This window comes from Drosophila ananassae, chromosome 2R (genome assembly GCF_017639315.1).
Source record: "Drosophila ananassae strain 14024-0371.13 chromosome 2R, ASM1763931v2, whole genome shotgun sequence".
In the NCBI taxonomy this organism is placed as follows: Eukaryota; Metazoa; Arthropoda; class Insecta; order Diptera; family Drosophilidae; genus Drosophila; species Drosophila ananassae.
In genome coordinates, this window is record NC_057928.1 from 3,235,638 (window position 1) to 3,260,409 (window position 24,772).

The following is a 24,772-nucleotide window of genomic DNA, read 5'->3' on the forward strand; positions in this document are numbered from 1 at the left end:
TCTTATTGGTTTGTACGATAATATATTTGTTTTGTCTTTTACTGATATTGAAATAATTATAATCATTGATATTTTCCACATTTTACTGGGTAGTTGCCAAGTTCTGTAATCCAGTAGAAAAAATTTGCATAATAATAATTGCATTTTATTATAATAATTGGGGGTATAATGTCGGCATGTACTGGGCGGAACTGTACTGGGTCCACTTGGGACATTGATGCGTTGTTTTTGCTGTGGTGCGAACGAATTAGTTATAGGATTAAGCTGAAAAACGGTGTGAAGACGCACTGTGAATGTTTTTGCTCTGTCTTCCAAAAAACTAAAAACTACAGTTTCGCTCGGGAAACTTCAATATCGAAGTTTCCTCTTCACAGAGGAAATGTGGAATCAAAACATCAAATCTAATGAAAATAAGCAGCTCGATCAAAAGGTTAGTTGGGTTTTGATTGGGCGATTCATATGCCCACCTTTGTGTTACTTCTTGTGTACTGCGATAATTAATGTTTCCAGACTAATGGTAAAACTTTTTGTGTCCTCGTCGAAGCTAAGCTTTGGGTTTAAATCAATGTTTATACTCACATACTTCTTGTACTTTCACAGCTTTGCCTCTTTCAACCCCACGATTGCGGTTTCAATCGAAACAATCTCTTTTGTCTACTATATGTCTCCCTGTGTGAAAAATAAAATTCGCTTTATAACTAGTTCGGTCAAACTACACCATGCAAAATGTTATGGGAGTTATATTCGTTGCTGCCGAACTCAGTTTACACAGTTAAGGACCCGAAGTAGTTTTATAACTTTGTAAACGCAAAGCGTAAAATTCTGCGAGCTCTGATCTGGCTACTGCCGATCTTTTTGCAACATTTTTTCAAACATCATATTCACCTCCAAAAATGTCAGATCAGTCAATCGTATTTTCAGTTCATAATTTCTTAACTGTGTTTTTTTTATCGGATTTTCAAAAGGTTAAACCAGCTCTTGCGTCAGTCCCCAAGCTGGAAGATGGAATACCAGGCTGTGCACTCTTCTACCACAGAGAAACTGCGGGATCAGTGCAAGCCTCTACTTTCTACTCTTTAATTTTTTTCTGGAAACTTCCCCTTAAGTGAAAAATATCTTTTATGATTCCGTTGCATTGAAAAATTAATTACTCTTCATTTGCAATACTATTGTTGTTCAATCATTTCACCAAGCCAGCATGGTTTTATTAATGGAAAAAGAAGAAGTTAAAATGGGACCATCAAGCTATTTAGATTAACAGCCCAGAGTATTATCCCGTTTATTCCGTTTTGCATTTGAAGTCCCTCAAGGAATCCATCTCGGTTCGTTACTATTTACCCTTTTATCAATGACTTGCCATCAGCTTTATCAAACTCGCTGGTAGTTATGTAAGTAGCCGATGTTAAGCTTTGTCTTCAGAATAAATCCTCTTCTGCTCTATGTAAAATTTAGTACGATTTAGATATTTTCGAAATTTCCGATAGAAAAATGGTGTTCAGTTAATGATTTGAATCTTAATGGATCAAAATGCAAAATGATGTAATTTTATCGATCGACCTCTAACCAGGCTACGTATTTTTTTTGCTTTTTCATAAGAAAATATAACAAAGGTTAATGATCTTAACGTCCTATTAGACTTAAAACTTATATATGCCGAACTTATCTCATCAATAAAGCTGAGGGAGTTCTTGTCTTAAATAAAAGATGGTTAAAAGACTTCAATGACTTCTATGTAGCTAAAAGCTTATATATATCGCTGGTCCATCCGATGTTAAAGTACGGTTCACGGATCAGTATACTGAATCAATGCAACTCAACGGGAATGCAAATCTGCACTATCCACCCTACCATAGTATTCTTTTATTATTAAACTTACCAATTCTCACAAATCGTAGAACATTGGTGGTGTATATAGCCAGAATCTACTAACCCGCTTACATTTTAATGTTCCTAATAGAAAGACTAAAAATTTTAGTCCTCTGTTCCGCAGCAGGTTGACATGTGCCCAGAATGACTACGATGTATCAATAACACTAGTTAACACCAAAAACAAACCTCCGTAAATAGGTGTTTTTTATACTTATTTGGGGTCGAAGTACTCGAAAATGACATCCCTTTATTTTTCTTAAGAACCGTTTTTGAGATATTTCCGAAAATTGTCCGACCAACTTTGAGAATTAAAATTTTTGCCAATGAAACTATATTTATAGTTTGGTCGCTTTTTATTTCCAGAGATTTTATCCAATCTGCACATATTATATATCCCCGTATACATCACTTCAATATCTTTCGATTAATGTTACTTTTTTGTCGTGAGATCTTTCTTTTCATGAGATATTACCAAAAAAATAAAAAAGGACCAAACAAAAATTATTTTCAAAAATATCTAAAAACTGATTTGATCCCAAATTACTATAAAACAATCATCAATTTCAAGGTTCACTCGATTACACTTAAATTTGTAAGCTAGTATAATCATTTTTGAATAATAACCTTCTATGGGGCCCTGAATAATAACCACCGCTTCATATAACAGTTTCACTCTGTTTACCTTGAAAACTAGTATAAAAAAGGAAAAAAAAAATAATATCTACTGTCATTGATAATAAAGTACTTGGTAAGTTTATTACTTTGTGATTTATGGGTAAATGAAAATTCATGGGTTTTTATCATTTTATTCTAGGAAAGTGTCATTTACGTGAACTTCCATTATTTGTCACGCCACCAGCACCCCAAAGTAAGCCTATTCTGAAATTTTGAAAAAAAAAACCGGGAGTGGGTGCTTTTCTGAAGTTTATCCTCGTCTATCTATTTCACCTTTTTATTTGTTTTTGAAATATTTAGGATTAAGTTGAATTTTGAGGAGGGAAATAATAATCGTTGTTACACTACCAGCTTTTTGATGTGCTACAAATAACAACAAAGTGGATTCAGAACTGGGAGACAGACAGACAAAAAAAAAATGCCGCCGCAGCTAAACATATTATGATTATTTTAATCGATTTTGTTGGTGGCTGCTTGGCCCAACATCCTGCCCCATTGAAGGTTGGGCCTACAATAACAATTCTGGGAGGGGCAGCAGACACATCTTTGCTATTCATTATTTCGTCCCATCTTGGAATAATATAGGACGAAAATGGGCACACCAACTTCTTCCATGTCTTTAGCTACGAATTGCCCAAGAGATAGAGCGAGAGATTACCCGCTGAGGGATCATCGCGCTTTAAAGAGTTAGTGGGGCCGGCATTAATCGAAAGGCTACAAGCGGCCGTTTGCTGGCGTGCGCTAAGCCAAGTCGCGGCAGGTCGCAGGTCGCAGATACGAGGTGAGTCGGTAAGGTTAGGTCATGGGCGTGATTTATTACGTCGAGGATTGGCGAACCAGTTAAATCCTCATTGGCGATGAAGCAGGCCTTGAGCGGCGCGCGCAGAGGAAGCAGAGAATTCTCGCCATCTCGCCATTCGGCCGCCCGTGCGTCGAGGGCACGTCGACTAGTTTTTAGCTGGAAGCTGAGTGAGCTCAACTGGAGCAGAAGCAACAGCAGACAGACGGAGCGCTTCGGGGCGCTTTAAGGGGCGCTCCGCTGCGGATAAGATCCAGCCCTGACCTCTCGAGAATCGTTGGGGCTTCATCAGATAGATAGATGACCTCCGCCTTTGAGAACGGTAAGCGCTTCCCTGACATAAGAAATGGCAACCGGCAGAGCCAGGACCAAGTGCGGACACGAGTTCCACAAAGCATGTATAACAACACATGCTAAATCGAAGTTGTCATGTCCGACGTGCAAGGTAGTGTGTTTCGAGATAGCACAGGCGGCCGGCGACATGACTGCCGCAAGTACGAGTCAGCTGACTCGCAGGGCAGTTTCACCCTGTGGGACCAGCCAAACGAGCTCTAAAGCAGAGTCGGCAGGAAGCACAGCGGAGTTGAATTCGATTGTGTCTCAATTAATTGGCGCCATGCAGGCGAAGCTGATGGAACAACTGTCAGCGCAGATGGACAGACTTTTCCACCATAGGGCGCAATCAGAGAGGGAAGGAGAAGAGAGAACAGGAGGCTACGAGCATCCCAGTGGGATCTACGGTAATGATGGGGAGACTCGGGATCAGGGCGACTACTTCGGAAATGGCATGAGGCAGTAGGCAGATCACAACATCGGGTATAGACCAGAGAAAGTAAGACCGATCCTAAATAGTTGAAAAGTTCGGTTTAGCGGCCATCCCGACGTGATTACCATCGATAATTTCATCTATCGAATAGAAGCTTTGACCCACCAGACGCTGGATAGTAACTATTTAGCACTCTGCGGGAATGCGAGCTTGTTATTCGATGGGAAAGCTCGGGAATTTTACTGGCGCTTTCACAAGGTGAATAGAGGAATGAGGTTGAGTGATTTTTCGACGCGCTCAGAAAACACTTCAGGGATAATAGAATGAGGACATACGCGAAGCGATAAGCGATCGGAAGCAGCGCGATAGAGAAGATTTTGACACGTTTTATGGGGCGGTAGTTGATGGATGGTCTGAGTATTCCATTATGCATGGCCACGCTTGTGGAGATGGTAAGGAGGAATCTCATGTCCGATATCCGCCACGAGCTACTGAATGTGTCAATACGTTAGATAAGCCACTTACGGGAGATTTGCCGGCGCCGTGAACGATTCTTAGAGGAGGTGCGGGGAAGAAGTCATATGGTGAAACTCAGACAGGAAGACAGAAGCTCGCACAGAGGTTATGCACCCAGCAATCGGTAGCGGAAGTAGGAAGCGACTTGGAATGGGAAGAGGCCCAAGAATTCTCAGGTGATGAAACGGATGAAGTGGAGGCAGTGGCTCTTATCTGCTGGAATTGCAGAAAAGAGGGTCACAGGTACCACGAATACGCGGGCAAACGGAAAGTTTTCTGTTTTGGGTGAGGAGCACCAAATGTCTACAAGCCATCGTGTCCGAAATGTGCAAAAAATGCGAGAGCGAATGCGCCGAATTGTCCATCTCAGCGCGTTCCGTCAGGTTTGAACAAGAACAAGAGTGTAGTAAGACTAATGTAGATTGAAAGAATAGGTCAAGAAACACTAATAGGTTAAGGCAGAATTGGCAGTCGATGAAGACGATAGAAACGATAAGGTATAAGACCTCAGGCAAACGTGGTCAGATTGTTAGAAGAGGAAGTTCTGGGACTACTGGACACAGGGGCAGCAGTTAGCTGTATCGCAAGTAGTTTTGCGGGGAAAGTTATAAGAAGTGGGGATGACTTCAAGCGTAAAGGAACGATCGTAAGCACTGCCGATGGGCAGGTGGTAGGTCAGTTGACGACTGAGGTGGAATTCAAAGATCAATGAAAAACCCACATGTTCTACCTGGTTCCCACTCTGAGCCAGGATTTGAAATTTTGTCGAAATTTCCATTAGTAAGGAGTTGTCTCAATCTCAGAAGATTAGGTTGAAAACTGTGGTAGAATTATTTCCAGCGAGGAGTCGCAAAGCGCCTTGTCGTTGCCAGTCGTACTGCTACAGAAGCAGGAAAGTGAATAGCTTCACCCAGGGCGACGCTTATCCACTTCCGCAAATTGACGAGATCCTGAGCAGACTTCCTAGAGCTATGTTCATCTCCAGCCTGGATCTGGAGGATGCGTACTGGCAAATCCCGTTGGATCCGGCTTCTCCCGACAAAACCGCGTTTACGATTCCGGAGAAGCCATTGATTCTGGCCTCGCTGCGCAATGAGGTATTCGTGTATTTGGTTCATCTGCTGGTCGTCTCCAATACCTTTGAGTCGCATCTGGCGGTTCTGACTACGGTGGCAGGACACATTCGAAAAGCAGGGCTAACCCTGAATATTGAGAAAAACCACTTTTGCATGCGTTCTGTTAAGTATTTGGGTCATGTGATCGGAGAGGGCGTCATAAGGACAGACCCCGAGAAGATAGAAGTGGCAGTAAATTACCAAGAAAGAATCAAGAAGGCGATGTTTCTGGCTCCGGTTCTGCACAGTCCAGATTTAAGGCACAGCCCGTTCTATATCCACTGCGATGCGAACAGCTACGGAATTGGTGGCGTTCTGGTTCAGAGGACGAAAGGATACAAGGGAGACGAGTATCCAATCGCTTTCGTCTTTATGAAATTGAGCAGCGCCCAAAGAAATTACTCCGTCACGGAGCAGGAAAGCCTGGCCGCGATTTGTTTGGTTCAGAACTCACGTAGAGGGGCATAAATTTATGGTAATTATAGATCACGGGTCGCTTACATGGTTCCGGATGCGTTGTCTAGGGCATTCGAAGGAGAGTTAGATGAGGAAGTAGTTGCTGGGGTGGGAATCGATTATGAATCCCCGCTCTTTGAGACGGAGGAGTAAAATACTAGAGGTGAAGAACTATCGATGGCGCTATCGACACTATCGATGGTTGGCCGCTATCAAGCCGCTATTGACCCAACCACTATCGATGGTGCCTTTGATAGCTGGCGTCTCGCATCGCTAAAATAATTTCAACATTCGCTTGTGTAAAAATTTAAAAATTTGGTATAAAATTGACGGCGATTAAATAGGAACTAATAAATATGGATCGCTTTTTAAAAAAATGTTTAATGTATTTTACATTACTTATGTATTGTATGTATAACATAAGTATTTTGATGGATAAAGTGGCGAATTTAAGGTACACATCGGAGGTCCGCAAAGCCTATTGCGCCAAGTCTAGAAAAGCAATACTGCGATTGCACCAGCACAGACTCGCGGATTAAAAGGATTTTGTACCCAATAAGCAGAGTAACTCAAAAAGGAGTAAGATTTCACATGTTTGGAAATATTTCAAAAAGTCCGACGACCAAAAACTTGCCAAATGCCTTGAAAAAAAAGATTTTAATGTCGGACGATAGTATCGACACTATCGAGGGCGCCGACTATCGATAGTTCTGCACCTCTATAAAAGACCCTTAGGGATACGGTCGAAGCCAATGGTTTTGAAAGTCCAGGAGGTACCAGATTTGAAAGTCATAGATGGAAAGGTTTTCCGTCGGGGGATTCCGTCCGGGGATTAGAACTAGCGGAGAATTTCGCATAAAAGTTATAAGTGCCAAAGGAAATGGTTCCCGAGATACTTAAAGAGGCCTATGACAGTCCCACAGCAACTCATGGAGGAGTCCGTAAAACGCTGGAAAGGATTCGTCAAATATACTACTGGCCAGGAATGAGGGCAGCGATGGGAAGGCCAGCAGAGACACTAAGATTCTTTCAGCGAATTTATGCGGATTTGCTGGGTGCCGTACCCTAGATCCAAGAGTGGTAATTGGGATATTCATCGCGTTAAATCATTACACCACGTTTATATTCCTCAAGGCAGTGAAAAAGCTGTCGGCGGATGTAGTAGTGAAATACATGAGACAGGAGTTGTTTCACACGTACGGAGTGCCGGAGACTGTGTTCTCAGATAATGAAACGCAATTCAAGGGAGAAATATTTAGGAAAAAAATGAAAGCCCTTATAATGTGCGTCCTAGAGAGGTATCATATCGAGAGGGTCAAGAGATCTTCAGGAGAAACTTCAAGGCATAGGTATGTTAAAAGGGGAAGTAGCCTACGTGGCAGCCCTATTGCATAGGACCCTATTTAGCTATTTCGTTACGGGTTCTGACGATCTAGCAATATGCATGAAGCGTAGGTTAGAAAACAGCATGGGAGCAGCTTTATTTGGCGTTTAACCACGGAGTGAGAAAGTTCAGCGGTTATTAGAAGTCAACGAGGAACTCAAAAAGTGCAGAAGAAATTCAATAGAGCGAGAGATTACCCGCTGAAGGATCATCGCGCTTTAAGGAGTTGACGTGGGACCGGCACTAATAGAAAGGCCACAAGCGGCCGTGTGCTGTCGTGCGCTAAGCCAAGTCGCGGTAGGTCACAGATCGCAGAGACGAGGTGAGTCGGTAAGGTTAGGTCATAGTCGTGTGAGCCTGACGTAGATGTTTTTGATTTATTAGGTCAAGGGTCTTGGCGAAACAGTTAAATCCTCATTGGTGACGAAGCAGGCCTTGAACGGCGCGTGCATAGGAAGCAAAGAATTGCGCCATTCGGCCATTAGGAGCAGAGAGAGGGACGTCTACTAGTTTTGAGTTAGAAGCTGAGTGAGCTCAACTGAAGCGGAAACAGCGGCAAACAGGCGTTCGGGGCGCTTTAAGGGGCGCTCCGCTGCGGATAAGATCCAGCCCTGAACTCTCGGGAATCGTCGTGAAGTAGTCGGCAAACGTAGGACAGGAGGCAAAGACGGAGCGCTTGCGGCGCTTTCAAGGAGCGCTCCGTTGTTTAAGGGAGTTGGGGGGTTCATATGACTGATGGCCTAACGGTACCGAAGGACCGTGAGGAACGGGAAAGAGGAAGAGTGTCTGGAGACATTCGGGCAAAGCACTGCTACTGGCGATGTGATTTGCATTGGCGTTGTTTACGGGATAGGCGAGAGTCATCCCGATATATTCTTTGAACGTGGTAGCGCTTCGACAGCTCGTCGCGTATAAATAAAAAGTGAGTAATGTTAGATCCATGCCAAGCCAACCGTAGTGATGCGGAATTCTCCGATCAATACTTTGCCACGTTTTCCGAACTGCGGCCCAAGGGGATTCAACGGATAGATAGATGACCTCCTATTGCCTTTGAGAACGGTAAGCGCTTCCCTGACATTTAGTTCGCGCTTTCGAATGATATCGAGCCTCTTCACGGTGATGAGTTTACTCTCCATGGCCAATACAAAAGAAAATAGCTTACACGATATTATTTAGCCACTTTAGTATTGAGTCTTCAATGTTGAAATAATTTGTTTGTATAATTTATATATAATATATAATATAATATAATATATATAATAATTTGGCACCGAGAAGAGAAAAGAGTTTTACAGAACCCGCCCATTAGCCGACGAGATCTGGCCGGACACCGCGTGCAACCCTATTTCTCACCCAATATCCCCAACGATGCCACTTCAGCACTACAACTATTTGTTACAAATTCGTTCATAAGCGGTATCTCCCCGCGTGACCACTGGACAGCTACTTGCTACATTTCCGGAAGAAAAATGGTACAGACCGTCTCTGTTTTGATTATCGGGAGCTTAATGCCAATACTGTTTCCGACAAGTACTCGTTGCTACTTAAATCTGACCAGATACTTAGGTTGAGTGGGGCTATCTTTTTCTATCTTCCGCTTCCGAACGAACGGCTTTTGTAACCCCGGAAGGACAGTACGAATACTTGGGCTTAAAAATGCGCCTTCTGTATTCCAAAGGGCTATTAATCATGCCTTAGGTGAAATTCGACCGAATCCTAGGAAAATACAAGCTCTAGTAGACTTACCGCCCCCACAATCCGTCACTCAACTGAGACAATTTATAAGACTGGTCTCGTATTTTCGTCAGTTTGTACCCGAGTTTTCACAGCTGCTAAAACCCCTCTATGCTCTAACTTCAAAAAGTATGTAATTTCTTTGGGAATTAGGACCCGAGCAAATACGAAAGAAAGTAATTACTATCCTGATTAGTGAATCTGTTCTGACTCCATACAAATGAGAGTGCTAATGGTTTTGGAGCAATTTTATTGCATAAAATCGAACATAAACCACGAGTTATCGAATACTTTAGTAAACGGACCTCGTCAGCAAAAATGTGTTACCATTCGACTTCTCGTCTGATCGCAGATCAGGGACGTAGTTTTTCTAGTACAGCATTCCGTAATTGCTGCTTTATTAAAAAATTGATTTACATTTGATCGCCACGGGTGCTAGTCGGGGCAAGGGCCAAGTAGAGCGAGTTATGGGCACTGTAAAATCTATGCTAACGGCGGTTGATCAGGTTAGGGGTCATGGCAGGATGCTCTTTGTGAAATTCAACTGGCTCTTAATTGTACGCCTAATGGAGTGACTAAGAATAGCCCTTTAGAAATGCTTATGGGCAAAGAAGCAAGGCCATTTGGTCTCGTACCTGTTGTCGAAAAATAAAATGTTGTTGATATTGACCAAAATAGAAAAATGTCGAAGCAAAACAAGGAAAAGAATGCCCATTATGATAAGGCTAGATTTGATAAAGCTATGGCTAGTTTTGTAAGACACAAGGTAACTACGTATTGCTTAAGAACGAAGAGCGTCATCAGACAAAACTAGTCTCTAAGTTTAGAGAACAATAAAGTAAAAGAATAATAAAGAAATAAAGAATGAACCGGTGAGGGCTGTGATTTTGAATAAGACTGAAATTTTGGAAATGATAGCTGAATTGTTATTTGGCTATAAACCAAAGGAGCTATTCATGATGGCCGGTTAGCCTGAATATAAGCTTTGGGCTAAATGAACACATCTATTGACTGTGAGCTAGTTGTTGGCATGGTTTTTGTAAACTATTGAAGGATATGATCGTCATATGAAGGAAAAAGCTCAATAATTGTAATTGTTTGAATGTAAGTTAGTGGAAATCCGGATCTCATGGCAAAAGTTGTATGAAGATAGGTTGTAAAAAGAATAAGAGAATCTTTGAAATAATTTTGTTCGATTTTGATTTAATAGAATAAAATGTGACACTGCACATTTGTATTTTGTGAAACCAGCTTAAACTTTATTTTGTATAGAAAATATGAAAACGATTTTGTAAACCTTTATTTTGTACACTCACGAGGACGTGAGTTTGTTTTAAATAATCAAAACTTTTAACGATCATTTGTTGGTAAAAGCTTGTTTTATTTCTTATTGCTTCTCCGTTCTTTCCTGCGAGGCGGATATGCAATTCCGCCAACGTAGTCTGGGTTTGTCATAACTCACCACACTGTGAGTGTGTATTGGAAGGTAATGGTGAATTGAAAAGGGAACTCATCATGCCACGCGCCAGAAAACGGATTGCCGAAAATCCTGTTGAGGACTCTGATATCCCTGCATCTTCGTCATATATACATATAACTAAAATGAATTATTTACTTTATGTATGAATAATATTATTACGTTTAAGATATCGATATAAAATACCAGTCAAATCTCACTCAGTATCTATAAATTAAAACATAAAAATCAAATTTGGAAGAGGTGTGCAAGTTAGACCAAGAATAAATCGAAGCTCTGTGGAAGGATCACACTTATCGATCCCACGTGTATGCATTGCGCTTACAGCAAAATATGATGCGAGCTTCGTAACTTAGGTGACGGAATCCAGTTTATACATCAAGAGCTCATTCTGGAAAGATTCCCGCAAGAAAATGAATTGAAAATAGCTGGAAGATGCGCCTGGCCCTCAAAATCTTTACTAAAATTGTTGAATTTAATGAAAAAATTAGTTTTTTATAGCTGAGAAGGATAAGATCACTCCCACAGGCTACACAATTTTTTTTTCATCGAATATAAAAGTTAGGTAAAAATCAAATCACTTGCTCAATGGTACTATATTTTACGTGAAAGCAAAATTTTTGGAATACTAAAATGTTACTTCAAGTACAATGAATATCCCATTATGTATCCATGAATATCCTTCCTATCATTAAGCGCTAAATGGACAATGAAAATGGCCTTTCTTGATAAAGGCAATAAACAGTAAAAGTTTCGAAGCATTCGAAGTTTATTTATAATTATACCCTTGCAGAGGGTATTATAATTTTGGTCAAAAGTGTGCAACGCAGTGAAGGAGACATCTCCGACGCTATAAAGTATATATATTCTTGATCAGGATCCCCTCCTGAGCATGTCCGTCTGTCCGTCTGTCTGTCTGTCGGTTTCTACGCAAACTAGTCTCTCAGTTTTAAAGGTATCGAGTTGAAACTTTGCACACACCCTTCTTTCTGTTGCAGGCAGTACATAAGTCGGAACGGCCGGGATCGGTCGACTATATCCTATAGCTGCCATATAACTGATTGATCGGAAATGTCATAACTTTGATGTTTTTAAAGTTAGAGGGTTGGGACTTTCCACACATATCAAAATATCTTGTGTACAAAATTTAATAAGGATCGGCCGACTATATCCTATAGCTGTCATAGAACTTCCGATTGTTCTTCCGATTGGCATAACTTTAGTGTTTTTTAAGTTAGAAAGATGGGACTTGGTACAGATTACTCTTTGGGCAAAGTAATTCAATATGCCAAATTTCATAAGGATCGGCCAACTATATACGATCCGCTATGTATCTAATAATATAAGATGCGTGTCGCCACCTAGTGTACTGCGACTCAACTGCAAGGGTATATAAACTTCGGCTCCGCCCGAAGTTAGCTTTCCTTTCTTGTTATACCCTTGCAGAGGGTATTATAATTTTGGTCAAAAGTGTGCAACGCAGTGAAGGAGACATCTCCGACCCTATAAAGTATATATATTCTTGATCAGGATCACCTCCTGAGTCGATATGAGCATGTCCGTCTGTCCGTCTGTCCGTCTGTCTGTCGGTTTCTACGCAAACTAGTCTCTCAGTTTTAGAGCTATCGAGTTCAAACTTTGCACACATCCTTCTTTTCCTTGCAGGTAGTACATAAGTCGGAACGGCCGGGATCGGTCGACTATATCCTATAGCTGCCATATAACTGATTGATCGGAAATGCCATAACTTCGTTGTTTTTTAAGATAGAGGGTTGGGACTTTCCACACATGTTATATTTGACCAACATATCTTATGTACAATGTATGTACTTATGTATTTCATAAGGATCGGCCGACTATATCCTATAGCTGTCATACAACGATCGGAATTGGCATAACTTTGGTGTTTTTTAAGTTAGAAAGATGGGACTTGGTACAGATTCTATTTTGGACAAAATAATCTGATTTGCCAAATTTCATAAGGATCGGCCGACTATATACGATCTTCTATATATCTAATAATATAAGATGCGTGGCGCCACCTAGCGGACTACGACTGAACTGCAAGGGTATATCAACTTCGGCTCCGCCCGAAGTTAGCTTTCCTTTCTTGTTTTTGGAGTAATTTTATAATGACCAGTCAAATTCTTAAATTTTAGCAATTAATTAATAACTTAATAATTAAAAAACTTATCGTTGCAGCTTGCTGTAACGTGAAAACGGGAATAATTTTAATGCCGAATTTAGTTTTTACCCTAAAAAAAAACCAAGAATTTCGTACTTAAACTACTTAGTTTCTTAGTTACTTAGAACACACTTGGAAGTCGACCAAGAACGATCATACTTAGTTCAAGAAAAAAAAATTCTCAATTTAAGACGAATTTTTTCCCCCGAAGTTGGATTTTGAGATCGAAACTTCTTGATTTAAGCGTGAAAAATTCTTCTCGTAAAAAAAAAATAACTAAATTATAAAAAAAATATATTTTTTTTTTTATTTATATCTCTTAATTTTTTAATATTTTATATATTATTTTATTTATATAATATTTTATATTGTGCTATATATCTATATATAACATATATATCATTGTGCTAGGAGTCAAACCCGGGTCGTTCCGGGTCCAAATAATAATCGCAATAATACCTTGTGTTTTTGTAACAAAAATAAATAAAAACAAAAATTTATAAGTAAATAAATAAAATAAAAGAAACAGTTGAGTTCTCGAGCTCGGCTCGAACTCGGGACCCTTCACATATCACCCGAGAACTCTACCTTTGGGCTATCCCTGACAAGGTTTCGCGCGAAAAAATTTCTAGCCATTGATCTGTGATGCTTTAAAATTCGCACAACAAGACTCAAGAACACTTGAGTCTTGTTGTGCGATTTTTACTATAAAAACAGCAGTCCCACTTTTTTCCGTATTTTTATACCCGTGAAAGTTATATTAATTTTCTTAATATGTTTATAATGCTTAATGCAGGAATGTACAATCCTACTTTAAAAATTGTACATATTCTAAATTAGGACTACGAGTTAATACAAATAAAGGAACACACGATATGGTTTTTTTTTTAGTTGTTACGACAATGACTGATTTAGTTGGTGCCTCATTTAGAGGCAGGGGAGACGGGCATTGTAAACTCCACGATTTGGTAATTGGAGCGCTACTTGAGTATAAAACCGCTGGTGACAGTGTAGCGATCAGTGTTTTTACTTTTTTTGGGACTTCCGATGAATCTCTTGATATATAATATTATTTTGCCCAGAAGACAACCGAGGTTTATCCTGTTGTTTTTATTGTCCATCGTATCGTAACTTAGACTTGTGGCTTTACCGGTTCAAATTGTATTTGCAGCACTTGACTGCCTCTAGTTAAAGTTAAAAATATATTTATATTTTTATCATAAACGAAAGAAGAGATGTTTAGGTATAGGGCATCTGCCATTCCTGGAACTCACTCGGCGGAGCGATCTAAAAACACGTCCTCAGGGGCCGAGGTTCACTTGACTTATCTTTTTCTCTAAGTATCTTATTTGCTAATTTAAATGTTAGCAGAATAAACCCAAAAGTGCTCTGAATAAGCAGTTGGGTTAACATTTCTTTTGGGGACCAGAGGTTCCCACATAAATACATTCACATTTTTGATCTACATTGTGCACAAGAATTCTCCATAAGCATGCGGCCAGTAAACTTGGTCCATATAAAGTAATTCCGGTTAAACCCAGTGGTCGCTAAAATTTCAGGGAGGTGACAGATTGCGGGGGTCCATCCCACACTCCAACCAGCTGTTAAATTAAGCTGTAAAAGTACGTGAAGGAATACAGTACGTGAAGTACGTGAAGGATTCTTAGTCATCTGCAAAAAGGGGTCAATAAGTGAACTGCAGTAAAGCAGCTCAAAAGAGGAAAATGCAGTGGTAAAACCATCAACGGCATTGTTTGAAAATACGTACTGCAAAGCGGAAAAGTGAAACATTTAACTTGGATTTGGAAACATTTAACTTGGAAACATTTAAACCGGTGCCACTTGGATTTTTTTAAGACCCTGTTTTCTTTCTGAGAAATTCTCAGTTGGGCTGAAATCAAAATACTGTAGGTATCTAATATTAATAAAATAATTGGTGGACCATCCACTTTTTACAGGCACATCACATGTGCATGTGTATAAATGTTCGTCAGTTCGTCATATAGGTATAAATGCTTTTACAGTGATAGCCAGATGGTAAGTATGCAAGTTACTTAGTGTTTAAGGTAGTTTTTGGTCGTTTTATGTGAATATGTGATTTGTGAATGTTTTATGTAATTTAACTCGACGTCCCAAAAGTTTTTTGTTCCCTTACAGATCCATCAATATTAATTTTAATTTTTTTCGGTTATATTGATGCTTTGGCTAAGGTCTATGGATGCTGAAGAGATACTATATGCCTACCCGTGTATGTGTCAATGCATATGCTTAACGGAGTCAATGGAGTTCTCAATGAAATTGCTGGCTCACATGACAGAAAAGTGGCTTCTCAGATGTATCCCTGGCCCGATCACTTCGCACTCCGCGGAAAGTTTAAATAAAGTTTGAATATGGTCCAGCCGATCATAAAAATAAATAGTCTAATTCTCCAAGACGGCGGATATTTGAATAAATAAAATTGTACAAGAATTAATTTATATACAACGTATTAATATACACTATAAGCAATAATACTGGACTATGCTGAGACGTATTTAATGTATGTATTTAATGTATTTAATGTATGTATTTAATGTATTGGATGTATTTAAATGGATGATATAAATTTAGATGATACAAAATTGTCGAGGAGCGGATAAGCTAATCTGCTAGAATATATCGATATTCAGTCAGTCAGTTTAAATTACGCGCCACTAGGGTGCACTTTCGATAAGTATGTATATGTGATTCGAACTATGTTTGTAATTGGTGACACTGTTTATGGTCAAAAGTTAATTTAGAGAAGGGAGAAGATACTGCGGTATGTCGAAGGAAAAAGGTTGAGGTAAAATGTAAGTTTGTATTTCTCAAATCCGTTCATAAAGTCAAATAAAACGCTCATATAGTCGCTCATCACAACACTTATCGAGCTTCAATTGTTGACTATGCTACAAGATCGGATATTTTCTTATTTCGGTGGAGCCCAGAGTGTTAAAGGCTCCCGGTAATTAAATCGGCGTCATTTTTTTTATTCACAGCGGGAGCGGGGGAGCGGGGAGCGGGAGCTGCAGCCAATTCAGGATCAGGAACAGAACTTGGAACAGAAGCGGTATACGCCATCAAATATTACAAGGAGTTCAACAACGCCCCTGCCAGGACGCGGGTGGAGTTCTTCAAGAAGCATCTGGATCTGTTTCGCGTGCATTGAAACCATGCACATGGTACCGTAAATGCAATGTCTACGGATGTCAGAGGTCAATACTTGCTGCATGTCAAAACCTATATCCCCAGACGGTCGCAACAGTCTGACGGTGGCCACAGGAGGGAGCTGGTTTAGCGGTAAATCCGCCAGAGAGCCTACAAAATTGGTTAGCCTGCAGATCAGTGGAACGGGAAAACCGAAGTGGCACTGTTTAAGTAACGTTTACGCAGTAAGAAATCTAGTCTTCCGATGCAGAGCGAGCGCACGCCTACCAGGGAAGCCATACAACAAGCATCGCCAAGGATTCTTATTGTACTGGATCATACGCACCTAGGAATACCCATGAGGACAGGAGGACCATATGCAGCAGCTACCAAACTAGGATAGGTAGTATATGGATCAGTGAGACGTCAAGCGAGTTCATTGATGGAGAGATCGAGCTTTTTAGCCGTTACTTAGGATGACGCTCTGGAGCAGATGATCAGCGACGTGTACGATTACGTAGACAGCTTCGCAAACGAGAATAAAGCTATCGCCGTCTCAAAACGAGTAAGAGAGATACACGCAAGTGCCAGTTTTGATCTGTATCGGTTTCCCTACAGCCCGGCGAGATTGGTCAGCGCCTTAAATCCGTTAGGCACCAACGAGAACGTCAAGTAGACCGAATCCGAGCGAAAGATATTGGGCATGTAATGGCATCCGGCTACAAATGACTTCAGATTCAGCGTCAAGTACCATAGGATTCCCAGCAGCGTGATGACCGGGGAACGTGTCACTGCTAAGAGGGAGTTCCTCAGCTTATTGATGTCCACGTTTGATCCGATAGGGTACTTTAGCTGTTACATGGTAACCGCCAAGCTACATATCCAAGGGAATTCACTGTATACACGGTATTCGAGAGCTGTCGGCAAGAGATGAGTTACGTAAAGGAGTTCCGATATCCACGTGCATTTATACGGTATCCAGTACAAGCACTTCAGCTGCACGTTTTCGTGGACTCCAGCCAGTCGTCGTTCGCTGCGACGGCGTATTGGTGGGCCACTTTCGCAAACAACGACGTGCAGGCGTATTTCGTATATTCTTTAATGAAATATATGACGACTCGGAATGCCAGTTCCGAGATCGGAACTACAGGCGGCCGTGGTAGGAACGCGGCTGATGAATACTGTGAAACAGGAACACAGTGTGAAAATAAACATATACGTACTTTGGACGGATTCCAAAACATATGCACTGAATAAGCAGCACCCATCGGACCATCTCAGTAAAGGGTCACGATGCCTACGCGAGCCGATATCCCTATGGGAGCTAGAAGAATATCTTTCCAGAGATTTTCGAACTACAACCGGTTGGTAAGGACCACGGCTTGGGTCAGTGTAGCGACAGAAGCATGGACTCACGGCAAACGAATGTGCCAAGGCGCTGTTTATAATTGGCCACACTGTTTATGGTCAGAAGTTAAGTTGAGTTTCGCGCCACGGTTACTTCGATCAGCGATCCTAAAAGAGAAAGGAGGAGATACTGCGGTATGTATAAGACAATAGGTTGAGGTTAAATATAAGATTTTATTTCTCTCAAAAGAATAAAAAAATCATATAGTCGCTCATTACCACACTTATGGAGTTTCAAGTGCTGCCTACGCTATAAGATCGGTGGACTCTAGAGTGTTAGAGGCTACTCCCGGGATTTAGATCGGCGTCAAAAATATATATATAACTATGACACTTTAATACATACATACATACATAACTGCAAAGAGATCTCAACAAATTGTAACATTTCACAATGAAAATAAAAAGTATAAGCCCGACTGATTGGAAATTATCCTAAAAGTCTAGTAAGATAAAAGTATATTTCAATTGAATGAATTTTACATATTAACTATTTTAGTTATTTAGAATATATGACCATTTGAGTTTAACTTCTTAAGTGTGGCGCCATATATGTAAATTTTGTATGTTTTCGTTATTTTAACTTTTAAAAATTTATTTTGGCCATCAAAAATTTTCACCTGGACAATAGTGCTTTGAGTTTACCTGATTGACAAGTTAGAGACGTAGGCATCACTGCTCTAAAACGTCTGAGCGTTAAGCGTGAAAGTAAAAAGAAATTTATTTCCACATTTCCAGATAAAACTTTTCAATAATTTTATGACGAGACGGTTTGTGGGTAGACGTATATATAAATATTTTAAACTCAACCTTTCGTGCTGTTTAAGAACTTGTATTAAAAATGTAGGGATAAAATTATATAATTCTGCATGGGTTCAAAATAGCCCTGCATAATATTTTTAAATTTAGTATTAATGTTTATATATTTTGTGTGACATTAATAAATACTTGATAAAAAATTGTATAATAAATGTCAATATTGTTCTGTAATCTGGACTCACCTCCTTGATCATCAAGGGCTACAAGTGTACGTATTCCTGCTTCCTTGCTCTGATGTCCAGATTGAAATTGAAATGTAAATAATTTGTAAAAGTGTATAAGTTTAAATGTGTTAGTATGGTTTACAATGTAAATTATTGTCATTTTGTAGGTATCAGTATATATATATTTTATTTTATGTATTGTTAGGTCATAGCATTTAATATTAGTTGCAAAAAAAATTCAAAATAATAAATAGAATACTAGGTCATAAATTATAATGTAACTATAATAAAAAAAAAACGGTGACCAAACCTAACACTAAAAACCCGAAACGGATTCGAAAACTGGTAATATTTCAATGAATAATATATTGTAACACAATCCGCATTTATTAATTTTTAATTAATTTTTATTATTATAAAGAAATTTGCGGTCATTTAAAATAACTCGAAACTTAGAGAATTTAGCTATAGCGACTACAGGCCATAAGCTACAATTATTAAATTTTATGTTTTTTACTTTGTGCTACATCCCCATAAATTTACCAGTCAAGCAAATGTATTCACTTAGCTCTAAATATCAAATTTGTATATTAATAAAGTTAATCTCAGCCAAAACTATTCTAAGCTTATTTCTTGCGGTAAGTTGCGGCAACAAACCAGATTTATGTACCCTTAACTTAACTTAAAATTATGACAATAATGTTGTAGGAGGAAGTCATATAGAAAAATTTATTTTGAATTAAATCACAAACGAGAAAACTCACGCAGGAAGCTTATGAAAGCACTTAAAAAAACGCACGGCAAGCAGCTGTCGCCCTCTTTACAACCGGAGAATCCACTGGCTTCCATAGATGGGATGGGAGCGATTCTTAAGGACCTGCTGGCCAAATTCAACGAGCATAAGATGCGAAGCATCAACAAGAGTATGAAAAATTCCTTCGTGAGGTTGAGAAGTTGCAAGGGCTCAACCCGGCGCTGTGTCTGCCAAAGGCTCTACGAGGCCATAACCTCGCGGAAGTCCTCTCCCCAATGCAATGAGGGATCATGAAAGGGAGATCTACAATAAACGTCAGCTCCATGGTGACCGGATTGCAACCAAGGTCATCGAAGGAACTAGGTGGGGTGGCTGTTTGGTGCGGATTATGGGCTGGTGGTATCATTGTGCCGTTTTTCTTCAAAGACAGTGCGAGAAGAGCCGTTACGATCAATGGCGAGCGCTACCGAGCCATGATAACCGATTTTTTGTGGCCTATTATCGACCAAATGGACGTGGAAGACATTTGGTTTCAACAGGAGTGCGCACCGTGCCACACAAGCAATGCCACAATCGATCTTCTGCGCGAGAAGTTCGGCGAACGCGTTATTAGCCGGAGCGCCGAGGTCGCTTGGCCGCCTCGTAGCTGCGACTTGATGCCATTGGACTATTATCTCTGGGGTGCCGTTAAGGATAAGTGTTATGCCAAGAATCCACAAACAATTATTACACACACCCCAGCCGCGGCAGCCACATGAATGTTGTTGTGTTCCGTCATTAAACCGGAAGAATTAAGCTTTACAATAAAAAAAATCAGAATTGAAAAATATTGACGCATTTTCATTTTATATGATGATTTTTAATTGGCCCACCCTGTACAATCTTGGAAATCTTCTATGAGAGTTCCACCTCATAAAGTTTCCCTTTTAAGTCGTTTAAGCCCAATTTTCTGCTACCCATCTTTTCGGAAATCTGCCGTAGTTTACCATATTTTACTCTCGCAGAAGTTTTCCGAAGTTTTACGGGAGCTCCAAATCGATGAACTGATCGGGGCGGACATTCTGCCTTTGGTTCTGGTCAGAGGTTCCAAGTCCAAAATCTGCGGCTCCTTGCTCGGCTAAGAAACAAATTTGCTTAGCAAAAAAAACATCCAACAGAATACCAAAAGAGACAAGTCCTGGCAAATATTCGTAACCCTGCCTTTCGCGAGCCAGAGAACATGCGGCAAGGTTAGGTTATTTAAGGTCGAATGCCTCAGTTCTTAAAAAATATGAGTTAAATGCTAGATTTGAATCAGGGATTCAAGAGTATCTCGACCTACATTACATGAAGGAAGTTTGTCCCATCTATAACTCTGCCGCGTACTATCTCCAACATCATGCCGTTTTGAAACCTGAGAGCGCAGTCACTAAAGTTCGTCCAAAAATTTCCTGGAGCTCTGGAAGGCTACGTCTGGAGCTCTGGAAGGCATGTTGATTTGACCAGACTTTAAGCTTAAACATTATGGGGTCTCTGATGCATCTGAAAAAGCGTATCGCGATGCGATTTATATTAGAGTGATAAAAGGAGAGACAATAAAGGTACATCTACTCTTCGTGAAGACAAGAGTGGCATTGGCAAAACGATCTCGCACACCAGGCTGGATCTGTGAGGCACGTTCTTACCTTTAGAAGTTGTCAGACTTAGATCCAAATAGAAAATTTACCAATGATTCAGGGTGGGGCTATTGTCACTTCACTCAAATCTTGCACGGGAAGAAAGTATACCAAATTACGGTATCCAATGGACCGAACACGGACTTAGGGTGTCGAGTTTTTTATATAAACAGACGGCTAGTCTGAACCTATCCTAACAATCACAGGGGCACCATGATATGTTCAAAACGATAACGTTCGAAGAGATCTCCGCATCCCTCCAGTAATAAACGATAAGGCTTAAATGGCCCTACCGAAATAAGCTCTGCATACACCCAAGCAATGTCGCTCTGAACCTAACCTAGGTTTCAGCCAAAAGACACCTAAAACGCAACGACATATCGATGAAAAAACCGTCAAATAGACAGATAGGTTACAGATTTATAACTAAACGAACAAAATATGTTAGTCCCAAAAGGAAAAGACAAAAAAATAAATAATAATAGTAAAAAAAAATTGTATGTTACCTGCTCACCGTGACTACACGAGCACTCGCAGTTGCTTCATGTGTCGTGGTCGGCGTCACACCCTGCAGCATCAGAATAGTCAATTTACATATGAACTCAGTTCCAATTCAGCCAAACGCAACAAACCAAGATACTACCTTAGCGTCTTCCAAGACAAAGCTTATGAATTATTTTGCGTCTGGCTTATGAGCGGTCCTTCTCGGCACCCCTGTGATTAGCATCTACAGGGTGGGCCAAGTAGCGGTCACTTTTTGAACTAATAGTTATTTCGAGAACGTCACCACATATGTCAGTCGCATATTGATAGTTGTTCAGTATATCAACTCCGGTTCACGAAATGGAACGCTTTTCGATCGAACAACGCTGGGAAATGGTAAAATTTTACATCCAAAGACGTTGATGAAGGATTTGAACGAAAAATCATCTTCTCGGACGAGGCGCATTTCCATCTTGACGGCTATGTTAATAAGCAAAACTGCCGTATCTGGGGAACAGAAAACCCTCATGTGATCGTGGAGAAACCAATGCATCCCGAACGAGTGGCTGTTTGGTGCGGATTATGGGCTGGTGGTATCATTGTGCCGTTTTTCTTCAAAGACAGTGCGGGAAGAGCCGTTACGATCAATGGCGAGCGCTACCGAGCCATGATAACCGATTTTTTGTGGCCTATTATCGACCAAATGGACGTGGAAGACATTTGGTCTCAACAGGATGGCGCACCGTGCCACACAAGCAATGCCACAATCGATCTTCTGCGCGAGAAGTTCGGCGAACGCGTTATTATCCGGCGCGCCGAGGCCGCTTGGCCGCCTCGTAGCTGCGACTTGATGCCATTGGACTATTATCTCTGGGGTGCCGTTAAGGATAAGTGTTATGCCAAGAATCCACAAACAATTATTATTGTTATTGGCCAGATACAGCCCCACACGCTCGAGAATGTCGTCAAAAATTGGTCTGATCGCATCGGCTACTGCCACGCCAGCCGCGGCAGCCACATGAATGTTGTTGTGTTCCGTCATTAAACCGGAAGAATTAAGCTTTACAATAAAAAAAATCAGAATTGAAAAATATTGACGCATTTTCATTTTATAGCCATTTTAAATAATGATTTTTAATTGGCCCACCCTGTACAATCTTGGAAATCTTCTATGAGAGTTCCACCTCATAAAGTTTCCCTTTTAAGTCGTTTAAGCCCAATTTTCTGCTACCCATCTTTTTGGAAATCTGCCGTAGTTTACCATATTTTACTCTCGCAGAAGTTTTCCGAAGTTTTACGAGAGCTCCAAATCGATGAACTGATCGGGGCGGACATTCTGCCTTTGGTTCTGGTCAGAGGTTCCAAGTCCAAAATCTGCGGCTCCTTGCTCGGCTAAGAAACAAATTTGCTTAGCAAAAAAAACATCCAACAGAATACCAAAAGAGACAAGTCTTGGCAAATATTCGTAACCCTGCCTTTCGCGAGCCAGAGAACATGCGGCAAGGTTAGGTTATTTAAGGTCGAATGCCTCAGTTCTTAAAAAATATGAGTTAAATGCTAGATTTGAATCAGGGATTCAAGAGTATCTCGACCTACATTACATGAAGGAAGTTTGTCCCATCTATAACTCTGCCGCGTACTATCTCCAACATCATGCCGTTTTGAAACCTGAGAGCGCAGTCACTAAAGTTCGTCCAAAAATTTCCTGGAGCTCTGGAAGGCATGTTGATTTGACCAGACTTTAAGCTTAAACATTATGGGGTCTCTGATGCATCTGAAAAAGCGTATGGCGATGCGATTTATATTAGAGTGATAAAAGGAGAGACAATAAAGGTACATCTACTCTTCGTGAAGACAAGAGTGGCATTGGCAAAACGATCTCGCACACCAGGCTGGATCTGTGAGGCACGTTGTTGCTTTCTGAAATGCTCGAATATATGCTGGGTTGAATAAACCAGCTTGTCATTGAACCGCAATCGTTCCCAATGGGGTGAAAATAGCTGTCTACCAAAGCTGAATCCGAACAAAATCCACCGATGTAGCCAACAGAAGTTCAGAAGAGAGGAGTTGGTCAACAGCCAGCTGTGGTGGCACGGGCCGACCTGGTCAAGTCAGAAACCAAGCTAGTGCGCAGAGACTTCAGTTAGCGTCCCAGAGAAGCGTCCAATATGGGTGCATTTTGTCAAAGCCCCTTCCGAAGAGTGATCAGAGCGGAGCGACTAACAGCTGCTCACCCTTCATACTCAACGCCGGGAATTCAAGTCTGGATATGAGAGCCTGTCACAGAAGGGCCGAGTGTCGAGGACCAGTCCTATTCTGAATCTGTCTTCAGGCTTCCCAAACTCATTATAGGATGACGAGCGCCATTCTATAATACTTCCATATAATTGCTTGGATTACAATTGCAATAACGTGAAAGAGTCTATCGGACCAAGTATACTGGAAGGACTACACCGACTTATTCGACATACAAAATTACACAGGCAGAGCGTTCCTGATCACCCGGGTATATGTGTAAGTTTTCTAGCACTTCTACATACACGAAGGACATCCACTTGGAGCCGAAATCCAATTTAACGACTCAGAAGTTTTTAACCGCTTCCGCCCGCTTTGTTTTTAGAAGAGGTTTCCTCAATAAGTACAGTCCGACAACTAGAAAACGTTTGTCGATGCTGCACCTTGCTGTCCCGTTACTTTCTGCAGGTCGTCTAAGTGACTGACTAATGCACACAGTCACCAACAGCTTCAATGGCAACAGCTTCCTCTTCTGAGCACCCCATATGGAAAGCCTGTGGGAATCTGGAATGCAAATTTTTAAAGCGCTGTTTGACAAGTCCACAGCTACCCCAAGTACATATACATATCTAGCAAAAGCTGTCCACGCTCCTAGCCAAAATCGAAGCTTCCCAGAACACCAGGCCGATTTCCCCCATGTCAGAAGATCCAAGTGATTTGCTTGTGCTCACTCCAGGTGTGACCTGGAGCACCAATAGCAGCATTTATTGGCCACCAAAAAAGCTGAAAAGCCCCCGCAGCGGGGACCAGCTCTGCTTCACCTGTCCGAGCCGGAAAGTTTCGCTAAATTGTCGTCATTCTGAATTAGCAGAGCCGGGTCCATCGGTCCCTTTTTTTGCTGTAAAGGCACCATGTTGAAACTGGCAACGTGCATGAAAGTGTTTGACACGGCCGCTCTAATCGACCCGAGCACTCCAACTCAGTTCCAAGGAACGAGATTAATAATAACTCATGACCATGACAGAACGCACTTGAAAGTCGGCCAATAATGACTTTACTTAATTTAAGAACAAAAATCCTAAATTTAAGTATGAATTTTGTCCCCTAATAGTGG

General features: G+C 40.8%; 1 protein-coding gene across 3 annotated transcripts in view; it reads right to left on the reverse strand.

Moving 5' to 3' along the window:
• The window catches only part of LOC26515550 (synaptosomal-associated protein 25), a 174,021-nt gene that overhangs the window by 110,020 nt on the left and 39,229 nt on the right, over nt 1–24,772 (reverse strand). For 2 of the 3 annotated variants that reach the window (XM_032453887.2, XM_044715123.1), the window contains one exon: nt 18,550–18,598. The exons of the other annotated variant lie outside the window; for it this stretch is intronic. In XM_032453887.2, the coding sequence (XP_032309778.1) occupies nt 18,550–18,598 (49 nt within the window). The remainder of the gene's footprint in view (nt 1–18,549; nt 18,599–24,772) is intronic. 3 annotated transcript variants of the gene reach the window in all.